Source organism: Phoca vitulina, unplaced genomic scaffold (assembly GCF_004348235.1).
Source record: "Phoca vitulina isolate PV1807 unplaced genomic scaffold, GSC_HSeal_1.0 scaffold19, whole genome shotgun sequence".
In the NCBI taxonomy this organism is placed as follows: domain Eukaryota; kingdom Metazoa; phylum Chordata; class Mammalia; order Carnivora; family Phocidae; genus Phoca; species Phoca vitulina.
In genome coordinates, this window is record NW_022589722.1 from 26,315,825 (window position 1) to 26,340,413 (window position 24,589).

At 40.6% G+C, this 24,589-nt stretch overlaps 1 protein-coding gene across 6 annotated transcripts in view; it reads left to right on the forward strand.

Annotated features, from left to right (window-relative positions):
- The window catches only part of TNRC6B (trinucleotide repeat containing adaptor 6B), a 248,772-nt gene that overhangs the window by 45,610 nt on the left and 178,573 nt on the right, over positions 1–24,589 (forward strand). For 5 of the 6 annotated variants that reach the window (XM_032416409.1, XM_032416415.1, XM_032416416.1 and 2 more), the window contains exons 2-3: positions 16,687–16,761; positions 23,340–23,430. In XM_032416409.1, the coding sequence (XP_032272300.1) occupies positions 23,386–23,430 (45 nt within the window). In that variant the 5' untranslated portion in view covers positions 16,687–16,761; positions 23,340–23,385. Of the gene's footprint in view, positions 1–13,409; positions 13,491–16,686; positions 16,762–23,339; positions 23,431–24,589 lie in introns of those variants that run through there. The other variant, XM_032416410.1, reaches the window with a different exon arrangement.

A 24,589-nucleotide genomic window follows, 5' to 3' on the forward strand; every position in this document is an offset into this window, starting at 1 on the left:
TATGCCAACAGATGGTTATGAAAACCAAACATTGAGGTGCCTGGGTGGCTCAGTCAGTTAAGCGTCTGCCTTCGGCTCAGGTCATGATCCCAGGGTCCTGGGATCCAGCCCTGCGTTGGGCTCCCTGCTCAATGGGGAGCCTGCTTCTCCCTCTCCTCCTTTTTTTTTTTTTTTTTTTAAGATTTTATTTATTTATTTGACAGACAGCGAGAGAGGGAACACAAGCAGGGGGAGTGGGAGAGGGAGAAGCAGGCTTCCTGCAGAGCAGGGAGCCCGATGCGGGGCTCAATCCCAGGACCCTGGGACTATGACCTGAGCCGAAGGCAGATGCTTAATGACTGAGCCACCCAGGTGCCCCTCTCCCTCTCCTCCTTGCTCGTGCTCTCTTGCTATCTCTGTCATTATCTCTGTTTCTCAAATAAATAAATAAATAAAAATCTTTAAAAAAAAAAACCCAAACATTATTTCTTAATATTTATTAGCCAAAAAACATGTTACATTTTGGTTTTCAATGGTGGGGTTGTATTGATCAGCCCATACATTAGCATGTGAACTTATTTTCCTACAAAAGCAGTTGAAGGAATCTATTAATTTGAGCAGCTCTGTCAACATTGTTCTAAAAGGAACAAATTAGAATGCCATTCCAGTGTACCTATCACAATAAAAGCTTTGATAATGGCAGGAAAGGTTATCAGAGGTGGCACCAGACTTCATCAGGGATACAGTGAAGGAGGGAGAATAGACACCCTGCCTAACCTGCCCCATTAGGGGAGTTTACCCTGGTGATGGGTGAGGGTGTCGCGTGACATAGCTGGACCATCCTGACATCTGACTGAGGAGTTTGGACTATATTCTCTATGGGCTGGGAGGCTTTGACATCAGATTTACTTTTTATTATAAGAGCAATTCATGTTTATGAAGTTTATGAAGTAGAAAATGGAAAAGTCCCCCATCTCAGTCCTCAAAGTGCCTGTTTTTAAAGGTTGTTGTATATCTTGCCAGACTTTCCCCCCTATACCTTCATGCTGGTTTATAATGTATATATTATATTATACACTGTATACATTACATCTACACCTATAGTATATGTAGTATATAACATATTTGTGTTATATATATACAGTTGGCCCTTGAACAACACAAGGGTTAGGGGCACCAATCCTCCATGCAGTCAGATATCCATGTATAACTTTTGATCTCCCCAAATATATAAATTTATATTGTATATGTTATATATTATAGCTATATATATATATATATATTTACCAATAAGGAATTAAACTATACATATGTTTTATGATGGCTCTTCATTTAATCTAACAAGATGTTGTGAACATCTTCCATGTTACATTGCCTCCTTCTTTGTAATGGCTGCAGAATATTCTTTTATTTCTATTACCAGTCTCCAAGTGGTTGACATTAAGACATTAAGGTTGTTCAGGATTACAGTTCAAGATTGCAAATAGTACAGCAGAAGGAGCAATGAACATCTTTATACAAATATATTTGTATACTTGTGAGTATTTTTGATAGAATTCATTCTTAGAAGTGGAATTGCTGTATGAAAGAAATGCATATTTTACATTTTGGTAGATGTCATTTTATGCTGTAGAAAGGCAGTTTATATGCTACCATCAATATGTGATAGTGCTGCTGTCCCCACACCTGGCCTTGTCAATCTTCTTAATCTTTGCCAATTTGCTAAGTAAAAAAAAAAACAAAAAACAAAAACCCAACTTTTTAAAAAAAGTATTAGATTTATGTTTTTTATATCCTTTGTATTTTTTCTTTTGTGAATTGTGTTTTCTTTTCCTTTGTGCAATTATCTAATTAGATTTGTTCTTTTTTTTCTTAAAGTTTTATTAATTTAAGGGATCTTTATACCCATCATGGGGCTTGAACTCATGACCCCGAGATCAAGAGTCATATGCTCCACTGACTGAGCCAGCCGGGCGCCCTGTGTTCATTTTTTTTCTTAAGAATATGAGAGAGGGGCGCCTGGTTGGCTCAGTCGTTAAACGTCTGCCTTCGGCTCAGGTCATGATCCCAGGGTCCTGGGATCGAACTCCGCATCGAGCCCCGCATTGGGCTCCCTGCTTGGGAAGGGTGCTTCTCCCTCTCCCACTCCCCCTGCTTGTGTTCCATCTCTCACTGTGTCTCTCTCTGTCAAATAAATAAATACAATCTTAAAAAAAAAAAGAATATGAGAGACCTCTTCACCTGTTGTGCATTACAAATGTTTTATTAGTATGTCTTTTTATTTTATGATCTTTTTTTAGTCCTAGAAAAGTTTTCAGATTTTTATGTAGTAAAATTTATTAGAAATTTCTTTTAAGCCTTCTGGGTGAAATTATCATGCTTTTAGGAAGACCTTCTCCTATTGAAGATGATAAAAATATTTTTATGATTATTTCATCTACTACTTTCATATTCCTTTTGGATTTTTAATTAAAGTGTTTGATTTACCTGGAATTTTATTTTGGTGCATGGAGTAAGATGCACAAAGTGAGGAATATGGCTTTCCACTCTCCATTCCCACAACAACTAGTCAGTTCCTCCAAAACCATTTATTGAATATTAATTAATCTTTTCTTTTTTTTTGAGATTTTATTTATTTGAGAGAGAGAGAGACAGAGAGTTTGCACACGAGAGAGCACAAGCAGGGGCAGGGGCAGAGGGAGAGGGAGAGCAGACTCCCTACTGAGCAGGGAGCCTGATGGGGGCTCGATCCCAGGATCCCAGGACCCCAGGATCATGACCTGAGCTGAAGACAGACACTTAACCGTGAGGGGCTGAGTGCCCCTCATCTTTTCTCCACCAATTTCAAGGTCCACCCCCCCTTTTTTAATAATAATTTCCCATATGTGGTACATTTCCTCCTAGAGCCCCAACTGTGGAATCAACCAGATTAATATATTGGATGAGGACTGGTAGAAGGGAGATTGAATGTAAGCAGTGTAGAGGGTTGTGATAGCAGAAGTGAATAGCACTTGAAAGAGCAGTTTGGAGAACAGTTCTTTTTGGATAGGTTGGGTTGGAGATTGGAGGGACATTGTGGTAGAAGTTCTCAGCAGGTTCTGAAATTCTCTCATCTTGGTCCATTCCTTCCTCTTTTGCTCTTTCTGTACCACTAAAAATCAAACTTCAGCCTACATCAGAATCACCTGGAGGGCTCATTAAAAACAGGTTGCTGGTTCTGCCCCCATAGTTTCTGATTTGATACATCTGGATAAAGCCTGAGAATTGGCATTTGCATCTAGTTCCCAGGTGATGCTGATGCTGCTGGTCTGGGGACCATACTTTGAGCACCACTGCCCAGCACCAGGTCCCCTTCACTTCCATCTTAGATATTCTAACAGTCTCTAGTTTGACTGCTTTTCCTAGTTTTCTTGTCCTTTACCGCTTCCTGACACCAATTAGGATTGTAGTGGTGAGTAAAAGTGGAGAGAAAGGAATAAACCTGAAAGACATTCCAAAAGAAAGGTTAATGGTCTTTGGAGACTGAGCACATATGAGGGACAAAGGAGCAGGAAGCCAAAGAGGCACTTTCTAAACACTGCCACCAGTTTTACTCTTTCGAAAACACTTCTTTCATCTTGTTATTTCCCTGTTCAAGAATCTGCAGTGAGATAAATCTAAAATCAGATTTATCTGAATAAAAGACAACTGACAATTGACACCCAACCAGTGTGGTTTCTCCTGCTTTGTCTAAGTCAAATCTCATTATGACAAATGACGTTGCAAATAGCTCTCTGCATTACCAAATACTTTCAAGCCCGAGCCAGTGACCTACTTTAAGCAATATCCAATTTAGCAATTCCAGTTCAGCAAAATAATTTGGATAGGATTTTAGGACTTCTTGTAGAATTTAATTTGAAGTACATTTGTATAAAGAACTGCCGATTTCTGAGGGTTAATTTAAACTCTATTTAGAAATCCTGTTTATTGTATGTATAACATTATTATTTTTTTTTATCTCACTATACACTATGCTTTCTGTATTTACCTTTTTCTTATGTTTGCCATTTGGCTGTAAGGGGTGGGGGGCACTGTGCCAAATATTCCTGTTTGCGATTATAAATGCAGATGAGGCCAGAATGTGTGTTTGTATGGTGGGGTGATATAAACAAATGACGTGAGAGCCTGTTTATCAAGACCATTGTTTTGTTGCTGCTGGATTGGAAAATAAGTAAGGAGGTGGCACTTTGGGTTTTTTAAGATATTTAGTACGTGACATTTAAAAATTTTTTTGTTTTTAAAAGCTAACTTTTTTCATTATGCTGTATGCTTGTGTTCTTTGGTTCCATGTGGGGGTGATATTTTAAAGATGTGAGAATTACAGCTAGCTGCGAGAGTGCCGAACATTTCTGTTTTTAAAAAACACCTTTATTGAGGTATAATTTACACACCATAAAATTCACCTATTTTAGGTGTACAATTTAAACATTTTTAGTAAATTTACACCATTGTGTAATCATCACCACAACATCATTTTAGAACATTTCTGTCAGCCCAAAGAGACCCTTCATACCCATTTGCTGTCTGTCATTCCCACTCCCAGCCCCAGGCAACCACTAATTTACTCTTTGTCCCTGTAGATTTGCCTTTTCTGGACATTTCATGTATGTGGAATCATACAACCTGAGATCTTTTGTGAGTGGCTTCTCTCACTGAGCATCATGTTTTCGAGGTTCACCCCACTGTAGTTTGTATCAGTAGCTTGTTCCTTTTTGCTGCTGAGTAGTTTTCCACTGCGTGGATGGATCCGTTTTCCAGCTGATGGACATTTGGGTTCTTTCCACTTTTTGGCTATTATGAATAATGCTGCTGTGAACATTCACATAGGCAAACGTTTGTTTTGATATTACCTAAATCATTAATAACCAATTGAGAAAATGGGAATTTTATTGCAAAATGTTTTAATTATTACTGCAATATATGCAAATTATTATTAAAAATAAATATTTAATGTTTATTTTTAAAATAAATATCTTATCTCAGACCATATGAGATTGCATTTTTAGATTATATTAATTCCTTATTACTCCCTAAAGCCCTTTCCAGACTTGCAACTCAGCAATAACCCTGTTGTTTTATTAAGGCAATAAAACCTCATATAATAGAGCGTCACACTTAAAAAAATACATTTTCATAGTTATTATCGTTTGAGACTCACAAGAGGTAGATAGGACAAGTATTATTACTTGTCCCTCATTTATTGCTACCAAGAGGAGTCTACACCCATATTCTGAGGTAATTGCTGTAGGAATCTGTCAAGACTATGCTTCCAGGGGCGCCTGGGTGGCTCAGTCGTTAAGCGTCTGCCTTCGGCTCAGGTCGGTCCCAGGGTCCTGGGATCGAGCCCCGCATCGGGCTCCCTGCTCAGCGGGGAGCCAGCTTCTCCCTCTCCCACTCCCCCTGCTTGTGCTCCCTTTCTCGCTGTGTCTCTCTCTGTCAAATAAATAAATAAAAAATCTTTAAAAAAAAAAAAAAAAGACTATGCTTCCAGGTTGTGGCATACACAAGGGTAGGGCACCTTTCAGCACCAAAGGACTACTTTTATATGTGACAGAGGTACCTGTTTGGAGTCTTGGTGGCTTATTCATTCCACAGATACTCACTGAGTATCTACTACATGCCAGGCACTGTGCTAGATGTTAGGGATTGAGGAGTAAAAGATTTAGTCTGGTCTCAAGGAATAAGGGGCTGTATAGAGGAAAATAAACTAATACTGAGCCATGGGAGCCCAAAGGAAGAGTATCTAATGTGGAGGGGCCTCAGGGTATAGGCAGGAGGTTATCAGAGTGTATTGATAATAATCACAGTAGCTAATACCTAGTTAATATTAGGTAACAATAGTATCTAGTACTTTGTACTTACTCTGTCTTACTTTGCATATATTTACTTATCCTCAAGCTACCCAGTGAGGCAGATAATATTTTTATCCTATTTTACAGATGTGGAAACTATAAAACTAAAGTTTGGTAACTCGACCAAGGTCACAGAGCTAGTAAATGGCAGATCTAGAATTTGCACCAGACAGTGTGTCTGTAGAGTCTGTGTTTCCTAAAAAGGTTTCTCACAGGTGATGATACCCAGGCTGTGTCTTGACTGACAGTTTGTACTGAGTCTGGCAGAAGGCTGATTGGGGTGTGTCAGCATGGTTTTCTGGACAGAGAAATATCATGAGTAAATATAAAGGATGCACCTGGTTGAGTGAGTGTGGCAGACTACTTGTAAACCAAAGGTGGGTGGCAAGAGATGAGACGAGGAAGACAGGGCTTGGTAATGATGGGCAGGGATGCCTTCTAAGGAACTTGGGTTCTATGATCTAATTTTTAAATTTATACAAAAGATACCACTTTCCCCTTTGAATTAGTTCTGTTTGCATTCATTCTCATATACTGTGAAATATATCACACAGCCAGAAAAGTGCATAGAATACAAATGTAAAACCTAGTGAATTATTTGTTTTTAAATAATAATTCATTCTGAGGTCAAGAAGTAGGACACTACAGGGATGCAATAGCCCCATCATAGTGACCTTTGCCAATCACAGTCCTCCCTTCTCACCTGTAGGTAACTGCTCTCCTGATTCCTTTCCTTTCTTTTTCCTTTTATGACCTGTGTACCTCTAAACATTATAGTTTTGGCTGATTTTGAACACAAAGTCACATGCCATATGTTCTTTTATATCTGGTCATTATGTTTGCACGATTCATCCATGTTGTTGTGTGTGGCTGTTGTTCCTTCATTTTCCTTGCTGTATGGTATTCCATTGTATGAATATGCTAGAAGGTATTTATCCATTCTACTACTGAGGATATTTGGATTGTTCCCAGTGGAGGGCTCTTATGAATAGTGCTGGTCCAGGGCACCTGGGTGGCTCAGATGGTTAAGCGTCTGCCTTCGGCTCGGGTCATGATCCCGGAGTCCTGGGATCGAGTCCCGCATCGGGCTCCCTGCTCCTTGGGAGCCTGCTTCTCCCTCTGCCTCTCTCTCTCTCTCTGTCTCTCATGAATAAATAAATAAAAAATCTTTAAAAAAAAAAATGAATAGTGCTGGTCTCAAGATTTTTGTAAGTGTCTTTTGGGTGCACATGCGCATGAATTCTGCTGGGTATATATACCTGGGAGTAGAATTGCTGGATCATAGAGAAGAATAATGGTGAATTGTATTCCAAAGTGGATATAACAATTTACATTCACACAATCAGTATAAGGGAGGTCCTGTTGTTCCATATCCTTGGTAACACTTGTTATTATCAGACTCATAAACTTTTAGCCATTCATGGGGCGCCTGGCTGGCTCAGTCGGTGGAGCCGGGTGGCTCTTGATCTCAGGGTTGTGAGTTTGAGCCCCATCTTGGGTGTAGAGATTACTTAAAAATAAAATCTTTAAAAAAATAAATAAACAAGTAAATTTTTAGCCATTCTGGTATATAATGGTATATCATTATGATTTTCCTTTGTATTTTTCATTATGGTTTTATTTTATATTTCTCTTACTTCCTAATGAGGCTAGACACCTTTTCATATGCTTTGTTGGCCATTTAGATAATGTAGTTTTTTGTTTTTGCTTGTTTGGTGACGTGCCTAATCTGGTCTTCTACCCATTTTCCTATTGAGTTATCTTGATTTTTTCTCCTTGTTAGAATTCTTTGTTATTTCGAATATGAGCCCTTTGTTGGTTTTATATAGCCTGCTTTTTCATTTTCTTGAGGCTGTCTTTTGATGAACAAAAATTCTCAGTTTTCATGTCAAATTCATCTGTTTTTTAATAATAGGTGCTTTTTTGTGAGCTGCTTAAGAAATCCTTCCCTACCCTTAGGTCATGAAAACATTATCCCATATTATCTTCTAAAAGGTTTATTATTTATTTTTCATATTGAGTAATAGAGTTGTCCTGGAATTGATTTTTGTGACTGGTAATTCTTAATTAACTTGTTAATGCCCCTGCCTTCAATATATTTTTTATATTTTCTTCAGATTTTCTGGCTATCCTCAGCAGGACGGTTGGTCCGAATTACCTAGTTTGCCATTCCCAGAAGCAGAAATCTTTCAAAGTTTTAGTTTCACTTTGACTTAAAAAAGGATCTATTCTGGTCTGTAAGGGGGCCTTAAGAAATATGTTTATAAAAAAGGTAATAAAGACTGAAAAACTATATAGATTCATGGTTGTTTTCATATAATTGTTTTTTGAGAGATCAAAAAGAAGCTTCTGTTTCATCTGTGCTTCTCTCAGCTATAAAATACTTTTAGATAACTTAAAGCTTGCTATATAAAATGAACAATTGTACCTACTGCAGGATAATTTTAGAACATAATCATAGCAAAATTTTACCTTAAACATATATATACTATCAAACATTGACTTTGATGATAAAACAGTTTAACCGTGGTAATGGCCACCCCCCCCCACCCCCCTGCTTTCTCTCTCTGTCCATATATTTAAACCTCTTTTTTGGCCAGAGATGGACTGTATGCAAACCGCATCCAGAATGCTTTTAGTTTGTGCCACAAAATATGAAGAAAATGTTTTCAGTTTATGGCAACTAGATCCATGACATATGATGCTCCAGGAACTGTTTTTACAGTGCACAAGATGCACAGGAACAGAATCGCAAACTCACATGATTATTGGCAAGGAAAAAACTGGCTACGTGGCTGATGTTAAATTTGCTTTTTAAGACAAGCCAGATCAAGAAATGTCTGAAGAATTTGAGACTGTAGCAGTGAGATGATTTTGCAGTTAGTAAACACAGCCTCGGGAAGCCATGGCAAGGCAGTTTCTTATGAGCCATTTACAGCTTCTAGGAGGAGAGCACAGTGTGGGCGCTCGAGAGGAAAACCTGACGTGGCCTCCAGGGAATGTTGCCGGGGGAAGTAGAGCCTCTCCCGCGCGCGCGCGCACACACACACACACACACACACACACACCGGATAGTGAGGGAGAAGCTTCTTGTCCCTCTGTCAGGCAGAACCCCACCTGGACCTCCTGATTCTGTCTCTGAGGTTCACAGTGGAGGAGGTGAGCTTGGTTGTAGCCAAGATGTTAGGAGTAAGCATTGCGTATGTGGAAGTTATGGCTCCCGAGCCACACACTTCCTTCCTGCTTATACCCTTATACCATTTTCTTTCTCTTTTAAAATTAGTACTTACTCAAAGTGTGCTCCATGGATCCTCCCCACTCCCCATCCAGACCCTTTCAGGGGGTCCATGAGGTCACAACCATTTTAATAATACTGACATGTACATGCCTTTTAAACTCATTCTCTCACGAGTGTACAGTGGAGTTTTCCAGAGGCTTCGTGACATACGATACTGCAAAAGACTGAATGCAAAAGCAGATACGAGGATACAGCTGCGGTCTCATAAGCCAGACATTGGAGATATTTGCAAAAATGTAAAACAGTGGTACTTTTCTCAAATTTTTTTATCCTCTAAATATTATTTTTAATTTAAAAATGTTAACATGTAGTAGTGTATTAATATTTTTAAAGGGATACTTATCAATAAATATCTTAAATTTTTCATAACTTTAATTTTTAGTATGGGTACATATTGATATTTATAACCCACATAAACAAACGCTCTTTGGGGTCCTTAATAATTTTTAAGAATTGTAAAGAGATCCTGAGACTATAAAACATTTGAGAATCACTGCTTTAAATCCTGTCGATTTTGTTGGAATCCTAGTTTCTCTCTGAAGGCTGATTGTCTAGCCCACTGTTTTCTCTACACTGTCCTAACTTCTGTGCCACACAGCTTAGTGCTTTTAGTTCTTATGGAATTGCTTGCTGTGCTGATTTTCTTCTCCTTTTCAATAGTGTAAGACCTCTGAGGACAGGGATCATCTGTTAAATGAAAGTTTTTTGAGGTGTCCATGATGTACATTGCTGAGCACAGCATAAATGGTGGTTATTGGTTAATGGTTATTCATACTGTTACCATCTTCAATATAAATATTAAAATTTCCCTAACTCACTGGTTTTATGGGTGAACCAATGTGCATTTATAATTTTGTGAACTTTAATAGAAACAGCTATTTGATTAAAAAAAAGCCTACATAAAATTAATATACAATATGGAAAAAGAATAAAGGTTTTTGATCATGGGTCATTAATAAATTGGGTACAAAAGCTGAACATGTTAATCTGTTTAATTCTTATGTGACCAACAATGGCAGTAAAATCTGGCCATGGGCCCTTGCTCTGAAAACGTGAGCATCATGCTGGGCGCTTAGTAAGCAGTAAAGTTGGCCGAGTTGACTCTGCTGTTTCAGTAGCCAGCAGTCATCATTCCCTACGATCCCCACCCCCACCTCCAGGTGGTTTGCGCTTATGTTTTGGTCTTCAGAAGGTACTTGCTGAAGCCCTTTATGTTAAAGAATTGACAGGTCATCCTGGACTAAGCTAGAAGGCATTAGTTGACCAAACTGGTTAAGTAGCTGAAAGTGAGCACATACCCTTTCCTTCATCCCTGCTTCAGACTGAGTTTGTTTTTCTTAGGCAACCATCCTTGACTTACAGGATACATGAATAAATATAACATCTTTATGCCAGTGACCTGCTGTGAGTCCCAAAGTTTCCTTCACAGCTTCTCTCTGGAAGTCTGGGGGTCCCACACAAGTAGCACTCTGCCCTGAGAGGCCTGTCCTTTGCACTAGCACTGTTTAAATGCTGATGACACAGTAGTAAATAAGATTTAGATGCTGCCCCCAGTAGTCTGTACAACATAAACAAGCCTGGTGGAAATATATACCAAGTATAGTCGCTAACTCAGAGGAAGGACCCATCCAGACCACCTGTGGCAAGAGTGGGGCATTAAGAAAGGCTTCATAGAAAAGGTTTCCCTACACCTGCATCTTGAAGGTGGGGAAGAAATTTGCCCTGTGAGTAGGAAGGCAGTCCAAGTAGAAACAGCACATACAAAGTCACTGGCACATGAAGCCATGTGGTGTTTAAGGAAAACTGAAAACAATGTGAATTTGTGAGATGAAGTAGAGAAGTGAACAGGTACTGGGCTTTATATACCATGTAGTGAGAATTGGATTTTATCTTGAAGATGGACAGAGCAAAGGCTGTGTGGGATTGCACTTTATAAAGGCAATTCTGATGGCAGTGGGGGTAGGAAGGTCTTGAGGGTAAGAAAACCAGTGGAAAAAAATGAAATAAATTTAGTGAGAAACTACCAGAACTAAAGAAAGCAGTGGCAGTAGGAATAGGGAAGAAAGTACATCCTGAAATGTTTGGGGATTAGAACTGACAGTTTGGTGAGAGGAAGATACTGGTGATGGCGCCAGATTTTTTATTTGAGTGGGACGATAGTATTCCCAAGTGAGGCAGAAGGAGAAGAACACAGTTTGAGGGAAGACTATTTAGTTTTAGATATGTTGCATTTTAGGGACCTGTGGAACATGAGGCAAAGTGCATTGACATTAGGCAGTTTATAGAAGTTTTGAAGATTGTAGGAACGGTCAGTATTAGAGAGATTTGGGAGTCATCAAGACATGGATAGTAGTTGAATCTATGGGGGAAGATAAGGACGTGTGTGTATAATAAGAGAAAGGGAAGGGTGTAACTCCCAAGGAACATACCAGTAGTGAAAGGACAGGCAGAAAAAGATTCTCCAGTAAGAGTCTACAAAGAAATGGTCTAAGAGGTGGCACAAGTAATGAATTTGGCTCCTTCTGTGGGGTAAAGGGACTAGACATGATCCATGACAGTTTGGGGATCAGAACTAGACTCAGTCCTTGAGGCCAGGAGTTGAGTTTGGTTCCCTCACCGCAACCCATGTCTCCCTGTCCCCCATGTACAGAGGCAGTAGCTCCTCACCCAGCACCACTCTGCTCATTTATGAATCTGAAAATCAGCAGCATTGACAAAGGCCTTGGGCTGGCTGCAAACCCAGGGAGACAGGAGGACCTAGACACAGCTAAAAGACCGGCAACTAAAACAGGGTGCCTCTGGCTCAGTGACTGGATCTGCAGTATCTTTTTTTATTTTTATTTTTTAAGATTTTACTTTTAAGTAATGTCTACATCCAACACGGAGCTCAAACTCACAACCCTGGGATCAAGAGTCGTGTGCTCCATCGACTGAGCCAGCCAGGTGCCCCTGGATCTACGGTATCCTTGATATCAAAATAGGAAAGGAGCACCCAAATGATAAGACTTTCAGGTCATTCTGATTTTTAAATGTGAAAGAGAGGTTAAAACAAAACAGTTGAATAATAGCCATTGTATATGATAATGGGATTGATAGAGAAAGATATCATATTGCAATGATTAATAAGTGAATGAGAGGTAAGGGCGTTGTAACCACAAATATAAACTTCTTTTTGAAGAAACTTGACTAGAAGAGGAAAGGGGAGGGAGGGCACAAAAACTAGAAGAGATTTTAGGATTAATGGAGATGGTTTTCGGAATGTGCAGACTGAACATTTTATAGAACTTCCAAAGTGTTGAACTTAAGTAGAGGTGACCTGAAACTGCACAGGTGACATTTCCAGATCTTGGAACAATCATAACGCTTGTGTATTGGCAGCTAAATAAACCCATCTGCCTGTAGCAAAGTTACCTCCACCTCTGCTGCTTGGGCTTTCGATATTATTATTTGTATTACTTAAATAGGTTCCATCTTGCCCACTTGGGCTGCGCACCCCGCTTATAGAGCTGGATGTGCGGTACCCTCCTGTCTGCCCCGATTCTCCTGGCATCTGTGCTCACCTCCTACAAAGGCTCCCTTGCTGGTGTTCTCCTCCACCTCCCATCTGCTGCTTCGCTTAAGATGCCTCTTCTGGACATCTTGCTTGAAGTCAGGCCAGTTGCCAATGATGTAAGCAGTCAGGGCTTTCAGTGTTACTTGTGACTCAGTTAAAAGTTTACAGTATGCTTGACCCCCGAGCAACGCAGGGGTTAGGGGTGCCTGACCCCCTTGACCCCCTGTGCAGCCGAAAATCTATGTATAACTTTGGACTCCCCAAAAACTTAACTAATAGTCTATTGTTGACTGGAAGCCTTGCCAATAAATAAGCAGTCGATTAACACATATTTTGCATTTTATATGTATTACATACTGCATTCTTACAATAAAGTAAGCTAGGGAAAAGAAAATGTTCTTAAGAAAATCATAAGAAAAAAATGCAATTATAGAACTGTCCTGTAAAAAAATCTGCATAGAAATGAGCCCACACAGTTCAAACCTATGTTGTTCAAGGATGAGCTGTGTATTCTTTTTTTTTTTTTAATATTTTATTTATTTGTCAGAGAGAGAGAACGCACAAGCAGGGGGAGTGGCAGGCAGAGGGAGAAGCAGGCTCCCTGCTGAGCAAGGAACCCGATGCGGGGACTCCACCCCAGGACCCTGGGATCATGACCTGAGCCAAAGGCAGACGCTTAACCGACTGAGCCACCCAGGCGCCCCTGAACTGTATATTCTTAATAGTCTGCATCCCAGAATTATGCCTGGAAATTAAACTGATAACAGTGGTGAGTCCTGGGTGAGGGTAGGGGGAGAGGGGACCGTGATCAAGGGCCTTATCGTATCACTTGAATTTTTTAAAATGAGAATTAAACTTAAGCCTAAAAGTATCAGGCTGAATAATCAAGTTTGAAAATTAAAACTATGCCATATTAGAATAGTAAAGTGAATATAATGTATTGGAAATGTCCTTCTTTCAACTTGCCATATTCTCTAGGAAAGATGTAGGTCTGATTACATCCCATGAGTTAGATTAGGTACTGGGCTTGGAGGAGCTCTTGAGGTCTCCTTGCAGTTTAGCAGGACCTAGTAGTGATTTAGTCCAAGACCCACGAAACCTTCCCAGCCACGTGTGAATCTCAAGCCCAGTCTGGTTACTACTCTGCAAGAGAACAGAGAAAACTGGAATGCTTCAAATAGTTTACTGCTGTGGTTATATACAATCAGATAGTAGGATTACAGAACATTTCAAAATGATGTTTTGAAGGAATTTGCCATTACTCATACCTTAGAAGGAAAATAGTGCTGTGGATAACTTCAACTAGATAATTCCAAATGTTGATTTTAGAATCAAATGTTATGTTTATCTTGAGTACAAGTGCATCTGATAACAGAGGTTCACAGCCCTGCAGAGAAACTAGGGAAGCTGTTCTGTGAAAACTGGTTTCCAGAGTGCTTGGAAACTGCCCACTTTCCTTCGCCTGCCCCTCCTCTGCTTCAACTGCTTTTCCCCTCACTGAACACAGGCAAGCGTCTGAGCCCACCTGCCAAGCAGGCAAAGGACTGAGCTGGCCATTGTGTCCTTCCAAGCTTATCTATTAACAAATTATATAATGATGGGCTACTTTTTGAAGTTGGTGCAGAATTTAGACCACTGGTAAGTCTAGAGAAGTCATGTTTAGCCTGGGCAGAAACTAATCAGAATAGAGAACTGAAAATTAGTTAGGGTTGTTCTCTTGATGATCCGCAGGTGACAAAAAATGAAAGAACTGAATCTTTCTCCAAGGTGCTGAGGGTCACACATAACCACATAACTTACATCCTTCATGATGACCAGACCCATCTGGGAAGTTCCAGCCAGCTTCTTCAGCTTTCCCTCATGTCATTTAAATGGGGAAGGCTCCACACTGAAGTACCGAGTTATCGGGAGCATGTCAGGATTCAGCTCATCTTGTTTATTGAACTCCTGCTGGATACCAAATTCTAGATATGTAAGACACAGAGAGCCCTTGTTGTCAAGAAGCCCCCATTGAGTGTAGACAGCAGACCCTCAGACGCTACCAATATTATATGGTATATCTCAGAGGAGGGACACTTAGTGCAGCCAAGGAGGGTACAGAAAACTTTCAGGAGATAATTCCTGAGGCAGATCTTACAAGAGGAGTAGATGGGAATTAAGCCAAGGGCCCTCAGCAGATATCACTGTATGTATTTTGGACAAGGAAACCACGCGCAGTCCCCGTGAGAAGGCTATGAAGTGATGATGGGGCTAGAGAGATCTTGGATTTTACCCTAAAGGTAATGGGTAATTATTGACTGAATCTTGGCAGCAATCTACTCAGAGGTCACATTTGCTTTTTAAAAAGGAAGATGGCTGGGACAACGGTGTGTATAGTAGGAGGATAGGGATAATAATTAAAATATCACTAATACTCATCATAGTGTAATTCCATCTGAGATTTATTTATTCAAACGCTGTTAAAAAATAAGCAAGGGGAGAGGTGATAACAGATAAGAGAGCAGCAAGATGCTTTCAAGATTCCCTGAAGCACCCCCTCAAACACTAAGACATGATGTAGAACTAAAGCTATAACTCATAATCTGCAGCTGTGGGGAATGGAATGCGCTTTCTTGGACAGACACATTAAGTTGATTGTGAAACTAAGGGCCCAACTTCCAAATAGTGACAGGCATTCTGACAGCAGTGCGGACGCTAATCACAGATGAGTTTCTGTAGGGCTTGTCCAGCATTGTTTTGACCACTTTTGCACACACACAGAGGTCCAGCCTTGAGCAGGATCTCCTTCTGGCATTTGTTTCTGCCATTGTAAATTGAAGGGACTGGCTTGGGACCTTTAAATGTCTAATATTAAGTGGCTTTCATTTCATATATATTCGTATATCTGTATGTTCACATATGTAAGTATGTATTTCATATATATAAAGAGAGAGACATTCCATCATGAAATAAATAAAATTTTCACTGCATCTATTAGCAACTTGTTATGATCCGGTTTGATTTTGAAGAGGCCATTCCAGCCATTATATGGGAACAGACTGGGGAGGAGCAAGAATTGGGGCAGGAGACTAGCTAAGGGGCCTCCACTAGCAAGGAATGGTAATGGCAATGAAAATGAAGAATTTACATGCTGTGAATCAGAAATGACAGGATTGCTAATGGGGCTGTGAGAGGCCTGGGATAGGGTGAGAAATCCTGGATGAACCAGAGGTTCTGACCCAAGCAACTGGGCAGAAGATGGTGCCCTTGATAAGACAGTGGAGACAGGAGAATGAGGTCTGGGCAGGGGATGAAGAGTACTGTTTGGGATACGTTGAATCTGAAGTGATTATGAGATATCCTCATGTCAAATGGAGAAGTTGAAAAGGCAACTTGGCATTTTTCTGGTAGAACAGATAAGGTAAAATCAATAATAAAGGTTTAATATAGGTTTTAGTGTTTCTTCAGAAGGTATTTCAGTTCACATTGGGTATTTTTTAAGATTGATTTAGAGAGAGCTCCAGCATGGGGAGGGAGAGGGAGAATCTCAAGCCGACTCAGCGCTGAGCGTGGAGCCTCCCAACCCTGAGATCATGACCTGAGCTGGATCCCACAACCCTGAAATCATGATCTGAGCTAAAATCGAGTCAGATGTTCAACCGACTGAGCCATCCAGGTGCCCCTCAGTTCACATTCTTAATAACCACTCACCTTTATTGAGCATGTGATTGGTGCCCTGCCCTATGCTGTTTTATGCATATTCCATTTAAACTTCCGAAGAACCCTGTGAGGAAGGTGCTGTTGTTCTCAATGTTGAATGAGGAAGCTAAGTCTCGAGAGGTTAGGCCACTGGCCCAACAGTCAATCGTTGGTAGATGGAAGAGCCTGGATTTGTAATAGGCTCCCCGATTCAGAACTGTGCCCTGCCGCTTCCCTTGCATCTTACTATGAGCACACAGCTCACTGTGATTTTTCTCTCTTTTCAGGGTTTTGGTTTTTTGCACTGAATGTAGTCTAGACTCATCTTCACGGGCTTGTGTTGCCCCAGGATACTGTCAAAGGTAAGTTTTTAAAATTTCAATACACCGTGTATTAGCAGTGAAATGGGAGAGTCTTCATCTTAAAAAGAAGAGTACATTTTGACGTTATTGCTCCTTTCCCGAGTTGTTCCACGAGGGTATTTAAAGTGGCCGTCACATCAGCTCTTTGCATTTCTACTTCAGTAGGTCCCTTTAAAAAGCACATCAATCCAAATGATTGATAGTGACATTTGGTGCCTCATCCTTTTATAAAGCTAGAATTTGTTATTAGGATTTAGCAATTCCACAGTTTTCTGTGAGCGTATTCCTAGTTTCTCTGCCTCTAGTCTGTCCTTACTCCAGTCTGTCATCCACATTACTGCCAGGACTAGCTTTCAAAATGACGTATTTACTCATGTCACTCCTTTGCTCAAACAGCTCTCGCGGCTCTCAGTTGCTACAGACGCCATCCTACAAACATCCTGCAGAACCTAATTCCAATCAATGTTTCTGGCTGCTTTTCTAGTGCACCCCTATCTGTTGTGAGCCCTACTGGGCCATTTTCTATTTCCCAAATATATAGTTCTTTTTCATGGCTTTGTGCCTTGGTCAATGCTTTTCTCTTCACTTGGAGTTTGGAAGAGGGGAGAAGAATGCAGCTATCCGCTGCTCTTTCTCGTATCTTTCCTGTTGTCCCCTCTCCCAGGCCACCTTGGCAGAATTTCTTTCTCATCTGTATTCTAGGTGCACCCGTTACTATGACTATAATAAAGCATTCAGTATTTTACATTAGCGTTATTTGTCTCTGTCTCCTTTACTAGTCTGTAAACCCTTTGAGACTTCTTAGAAAGGAACTAACTGGTTTTTTAGTGCCTGTTGGCTGCTCCTGGACACCTTGCTGAGTGCTATGCATATATTATTTCATTTAATCCTTGTAACACCTCCTTCTGACAAGTTTTATGGATGAAAATAATGAAGATTAGAACGTTAAGTGCCCAAGATTACACAGCTAATAACTGACAAAGAATTATGAATGACTCTGCTCCTTCAAAGCCAAAACTTGTTCTACTGTACTACTCTGGCCGAGCACCATCTGGTGTGTGGTAGGGACCCAGGAAGTATCTATTGAACTGATATCTATTGCAGTTTAAATAAAAAGGACTTTAGTTGATTAATTCGGTCATTTCTACATAGAAATTTATTGACTATTAAATGCCGGGTATACAGCTTTAGATAAACGATGAATACAGACATTAACAAGATACAGTGTCTGGTGTCAGAGAGTTGACGGTGTCATAAGGGAAGCATCTATGTAAGCAAGTAAAGCCAGTAGAGCGTTACAGATCATATCATAGAATTCAGACAAGATCCACCGGGGACACTGAGGAAGGAATCGCCAGTTCTGCCTAGAGATGGATCAGGAAATACTTTGTAAAAGTTGAGTCTTGAATGATGAGAGTAGGGTGTTCTCTGGTGGCACCAGGGGAGGGAAAGGCAGAAGGAGTAGTATGAACAAAAACAGGGAAACCGGAAATAATCTGACACATTTGTGAAACTGTAAGTAGTTCATTATGACTGGAGCAAAGGGAAAAAGAGGTCTGGCTGATGGCACCAGAGAGACAGGTGAGGGCTAGATCCTGGAGAGCTTGGAAGGTACAAATATATTTGCCAGCTTTTAGAAAAGACTGAGCATGGGTGCGCTATGATGTGTGGTTTTACTCATGTTTATCGTTAACGTTTGTTGGGTCCCGTTCTGTGTGTGCTGCAGCAACACCAGGTCAGTGGTCACTTAACCACATAATGGCAAGCTGGTGACAGCTCTGAGGTGAAATCATGTGCCAGAGCAGAAATCAAATGCTTGTGTTGTCACGTCAGCTTTGACAGCTTTACTACCACTTGTTCGCCCCCTCCAGTGAATTTTCACATAAGTGCACTTTGCCTTGACTTTTTCATCACTCTCTTAGCGCCGATACACTGGTCCCTTTGTCATTTCCCGAGTGGAACCCCTAGCTCAACCACATACTTTTGCATGGCCTACTTTATTCTCCTTCCATTTTGTCAGAAGGGCAGTAAAATTCACTTAGACCCTTACACACAACTCTAAGCCGTGGCTTCACAAGAATGTCAGCAAGGCTTTTTCAAGAAACACCTTAAAAAGTATTAAGAATAGTTCCAAAACCACACACACACAAATGAGGACAAATTAAAGAAAGGAGAAATAGAAAAATAGGTATGATAGGACGTATAGTAAGTAGGCAGACTATATGGTATTAATCAGGAAAGATTTTTAGAAATAAAAATTGACTGGATATTAGAAGGATAGAGATGTGGATTGGTGGTGAGGGGAAGGGTTTTCAAATCACGTATGAACTGCATAAATAGAAATTAAATTTGAAACTAATAATACAATATATGTTAATTAAATTGAATTTAAATAAATTTTTTAAAAAAGAAATTAAATTAGCAAGTTGTGTGGAGAGAATAGAGAGAAGATCTGCCTGTGTGAAGTGGGGGATAGTGTGTGCATGGGGAGTAGCTAGAAATAGAGTTGAAAAGTTTATAAAGTAAAAGTCTGCTGTTCGTATTATGGCAATGGGATAATTGGGAAGATAAGACCGATGTAGAAAACTTAATTCTGAAGAGGAGACGTTCCAGATATAACCTGGAATTGAAGGGGACCTGATAAGAAACATTCTCTCCCCTGAGCAAGTTCTGAACCACAGACATACAGGATGAAGGAGTAAAGCAGGTGGAGATCAGACTTTCACTTTTATTACTAATAAAGTTGACATAGAACTGGGCTTGTGTCTAAAAGCAAGTCAGCTTTCTAATACTCAGCTCTGAAATTTAACGGGTTTCCTCACCCAGCAGTACTAGTCAGGGACAGACCCGCCTTCTAGAAGGAAGGAGCAGAGCAGAATAGGTGCCCCCACAGGAAAGGGCCTGGGGGGTGCTGGACTATGCAAGCCCAGTTTCCCCTTCCAAACTCACTGACCAGACAAGTCACTTCACCCTGACAGCATGTCAGGAATATAAGGCCAATGGTAGTAAAGGGATATTGCCTCCCATGGAAGGAAGCATCGAGGGTGGGCAAGTTTTCCTCCCCTAACACACAAGAGCTCGTCTCCTAGCACATTGTCTCCTAGCACCAGTGTAATCCAGGTCATGTCGGGTGTGTCCTTCCCCTCTAGGACAGAGGGGGTCTCAGAACAGTCCTGCTCCCACTTTCAAGAGGACAAACCCCACTACCACCCACTCTTCTCTTGGATATTTTCTTGGGCAAAATTGATACGCAAAATAGATTATGCCTTCAGGAGATCCTAAAATAGATCAGGACAGTATATAAATTATATGAACTCCAAGGCTAAACAAAATTGTTTCAGCACTGTCCCCATAGCCACCAGATTCAGAAAGTAAGTCTGCCTCCTGCCCATGAGCAGTAATTTCTGATAAAAGTAGGTTCTCAGAATGCTGTACTCAGTCTTGCCACGTTGGTATCTGAGGGAGGGAGGATGGGTGAGGTCCTCTTGGTTTGAGCCTCTCCAGGACATCCAGTTAGCCCATGCCCAGTGTACAGAATCCACGACTGGGACACTTCCACCCAATTTGGAAAAATCTGCCAGCAGGAGGTTAAATTTGGAACTGGGCCTTTACCATATCTCAAAAAAACCCAACCAATGTACACTGTCTTCTGCTTTAAAGATTAATACTTGAAATATCACCTTCTTTTTGCAATATTTAGGGATTTATAGTCGTGGCAGCCCCAGTTACCAAGTTCCTTCCCTTCCTGTATAAGTTCCCTGCCTCCCTGCCTTCTGTGAGGATAGTGAGACATCTCTTTAATTTCCATTTCCTGTTTGGATTGCCTGTGTAAGCTGAGCACAAACAATTTAAACATAGAACTTCAGTGGTTTTGTAGCACATGTGTCGTTTGAAATTCAGCTGCCTTGCAGCTTATGTGCGGCAAATAATTGTTCTACTCATTAATATCTAAAAGGCCTGTATGAAGAAAGTTTCTTTTCCCTAAAGTCTAATCTTTGCCTCAGCCACGCCTGCTTAGGAAAAGCTGTGCCTGCGTAATTCAAGGTCAGGCAGCAGCCTTCTGTGCTTTGAAGCCAACCAAGCCCGCTAATGCCCTGTTCCCTTTGCTGAGGCCAGCACAGCGGGCATTTGCTTGCTAGGCCAGAGTGGCCGATGAGTGCTGAGGTCACTTGCACAGCTGACATTTAGATGAGCCTTCAGTACCACCACCACCACGGCTGTCACCACCACCTCAACGGACTGTGGCTTCTTTCCTTGCTGTCGCCAGCAAAGCCCCCAAGCCTTTGCTAAGGCTTGTGTGCCTGGTGTATTCAGCCGTGTCTCTATAGAAACAGCCACTACCTGAAGACAAAGTTACCATAACTACGGTCATCACTAATGTCAAAATACGGTGTAGCCTGTGGTTTATAAACTTCTAATTCGGCCTCGATAGTGTAAAGCTGGTGGGTGACAGTAAAAATGCATGTGGCCTCATGTAAACCTCTACAAGATTGAAACACGTTGCTCCCTCGTTAAAAAGACCAAGGCCCAAAGTCCTGCCCCAACAGAAGCCTTAGAAATTCCACATGCATTTTACTCCCCAAATTTTCCTTCATGTGTATTTATCAAAACTTTAGTTTCACATACCAGATATTAGGGTCTTTGAGAGACCCAATAAATAGCACTCTTTTTCCTTTGGCTGAGTTCTATACCAAGTGAGAAATAAAAGAGTAGGGCATTTGAGAGACCGAAGTATCATCTCTGTTACTAATAAAGCTATATTGGAGAATATGGCATACATCTATAGGCAAGTGAACTTCCTAGCACTGAACTCAATATTCAACAGGCTTACCTAGTCCCAGGTAGTTGTGAGGGGCCTGCATTTAGGGGAACAAGAGCAGAGGAAAGTGCATGCTCCCTGGGGACAACTGGCTCCCAAAAGGAAGAGAAAAGGGGTGAGCTCACGTACCCTGTTTCTCCTTCTGATCTCACCATTCAGAAAGGATCCTCCGGGGTGGAACCTGTACATGTGGAGAAGAGCCAGGAGGGAGACCTTGGGAGAGGTGAAGGAGGTTCCTCTTTCCAAGCACATTCAAACGGAAATGGCACAGAAATCATTGGGGTGTCTTTCTCTGTCCGCTGTCCGTATAATGCATCATTTATGAAATACAGTCTCTATTTCTGTAAAGTAGAATGAGAGCTTAAGGATATTTGTGAAGCAGTTTGCATACGACATCCTTCTAGGTAGCTTCCTGACTTTTTCCAGTGCTGTCAATTTAATTTTCATAGAAAGAGCAAGTTTATTTTTGCACAACTGTCATAAACAGATGAGGGGCAAAACCAGCTAGAGAAAGCCTGTTTCCCTTGCGGTGAGCATCTGTTTCACACTGGGAATGGGCAGTGTCAGTTCATCTGGAGTGAGTGAATGGGGCTTGATTAACAGAGCTCCCACTGTACCAATTTTACATTTCATGTCACATAAATACACAATGGTTCCCAAAAAACCTCATTAGGTGAGCACAGTAGATATTTTGATACTCCTCTCCCACCCAGCAGATGAGGAAACAGATTTCCACACCGTGTCTCCAGGCTGCTGCATTTATAAAGAGAGTCTCTGCACACACACATCCTGGGGCAAGCATCTTTTTAGCTTTTATATTTTGTAGGTATGAACCTTTTATTTTTTTTTAAAGATTTGTATTTATTTGACAGAGACACAGTGAGAGGGAACACAAGCAGGGGGAGTGGGAGAGGGAGAAGCTTCTTTAAAATCTTTTAAAAAAATAAAATAAAGTATTAGAAAGATTTTAAAACATTGATTACCTGTCATGTGATGGAGATTTGTTTTGTGTCAGTTTGAGTAATTATTCCTCAGGAATTACATATTGAATGAAAATTTGAATGTTACATACACTTTATTAGTAGTTTCCTTTTGGTACATTTTAATTCATAAAATTTTAACCCAACTTGACTCATTTTATTCTTAGAGGAAAAATTACTACTTTTTATTGTTTTGCCCTAGGACAGCCTGTTCTCATGTAAAAATAAATTAATTGATACTTAGTTCATTAAGCAAATCCTCTTAAAAAAGTGGGATCCACCATTAGCGTGTACCATAATTTCAGTTAAAAAATATACCACAAATATTGAACATAAATGATAAACCCAGGAAACCCGGCCAGTTCCAGTAGCCTGTTGTAATATGTGGGCAGCATGACCTGCTACAGCCTAGCAGCTGGCCCACTGCTTTAAATGGGTGGGCGTCCTTTCTGACGGGTCACCGTTCGTACTGTATGAATTGCTGAAGATCTTCACTGTCACCTCTGCCAAAAATCAAGAAAAAAGAAGAAAGAAATCTAGAACTGTTTAATACCCCAATGTCTTCAACCTTTCCTAACTATCCTCCCCTAAGGTAGGGAAAATTCCCTCCTACCTCTCTCCTTCCCTTCTTACCAAAGATGTGTACACACACACACACACACACACACACACACATTACTTAAGGTCATTGCCTCCTTGGTGATCCAGTTTCAATCTAATCTTTGAAAAACTGATTTTTGCACTGAATTCCTTTTTTTTTCTCCTCTTACCTCTTTTAGGCAGTATTTGTGTGTTTCTGCAGAGTTTTGCACAGAGTCTGTTCCCATGCAAACCAATGAGGGAGAAGTGTCGGAAGAAAGCAGTTCCAAGGTCAGTGAATTACTAAAGATGCAAACACTTTGGGTAGAAATTAAAAACAGGTAGTGGGTGAGTAGAGTGGGTGTTTTGTTTTAGGTGAATTTAGAAACTAGCTTGATTTAAATTAAAACCTAACCTAAGGTTGAGAAGATTTTTTTTTCTTCCTGATAGCCATTTTTGTTGTGCTCCATGACCAATTTAAAACCAATTTTACTGAACTCATAGAGAACTTTATGCTTCGTTTGTGCAATGGTAGCACTTTATCTTTTAATGTTTTATTGTGCAAGTTCTGTATTCTTATTTTAAGAAATTAAAATGAGTCAGAAGTGTTTAAGGTAAAAAGTAAAAAGCCTGTCCCTTATTCCTGCTGCACAGAGACATTATCAATAATTTTTTAGACATTTTTTACTATAAATTTTTAAACGGTAATTTGTTAGGTTTGGGTTTTCAAGCTAAGGCGTGAATGAATGTTAACCATTGTCAAACCCTGTATATAGATTGTTATCTATGTGCTTGTGTATATCTCTGTATCTGGCTCCATGTCCTGACTCTCCTGGGCTTTTTCTCTGCCTGGTCATATGGGGACCCTCAGTGTCACCTTTATGTCTCTCTCCTTTCAAAGTTGTCCCTAGTCCTTCCTGGGCACTCCAAGGGTATCTCACACTGTGTCCTGGACAGTGCCCCGTCTGCTGCCCTGGACCTTCCTGAGGGGAGTCTCTTTGCTGCTGCCAGTGTTGCTCGTACTCTCTGTGGGAGGGCTTTTTTCCCCTGGTCACTAGAATGCAGTTTTGTATGACCTAATCACTTTCTCGCAGAGCATTCTACTGTTTTAGTGAAAGCCGCTATTGTAAATACTGAAGGAAGACAAGTTGACAGAGTTAGTATTAATGTAAAACTTCAGAAGCCCTTGAATCCTTTGGAGACACAGTGACTATTCCTTATATTTTTCCCAAGGACCACTTCAGGGCTTATTTAATTTCCCTGCTGTGTATGTAAAAGAGAAAATTGAATAGCACTAACACAGTTACCCATGAATCTGTCTCATTGTTCCACACTTTAGAAGTTAAATATGAAAATTATGTTCTGTAAAAAGTCTTTGATGACATATCAGGAAATCCAAAGGCGAGGATATGGACTTCGTTGGCCTGATTCCCTTAGAAAGAGACTCGTG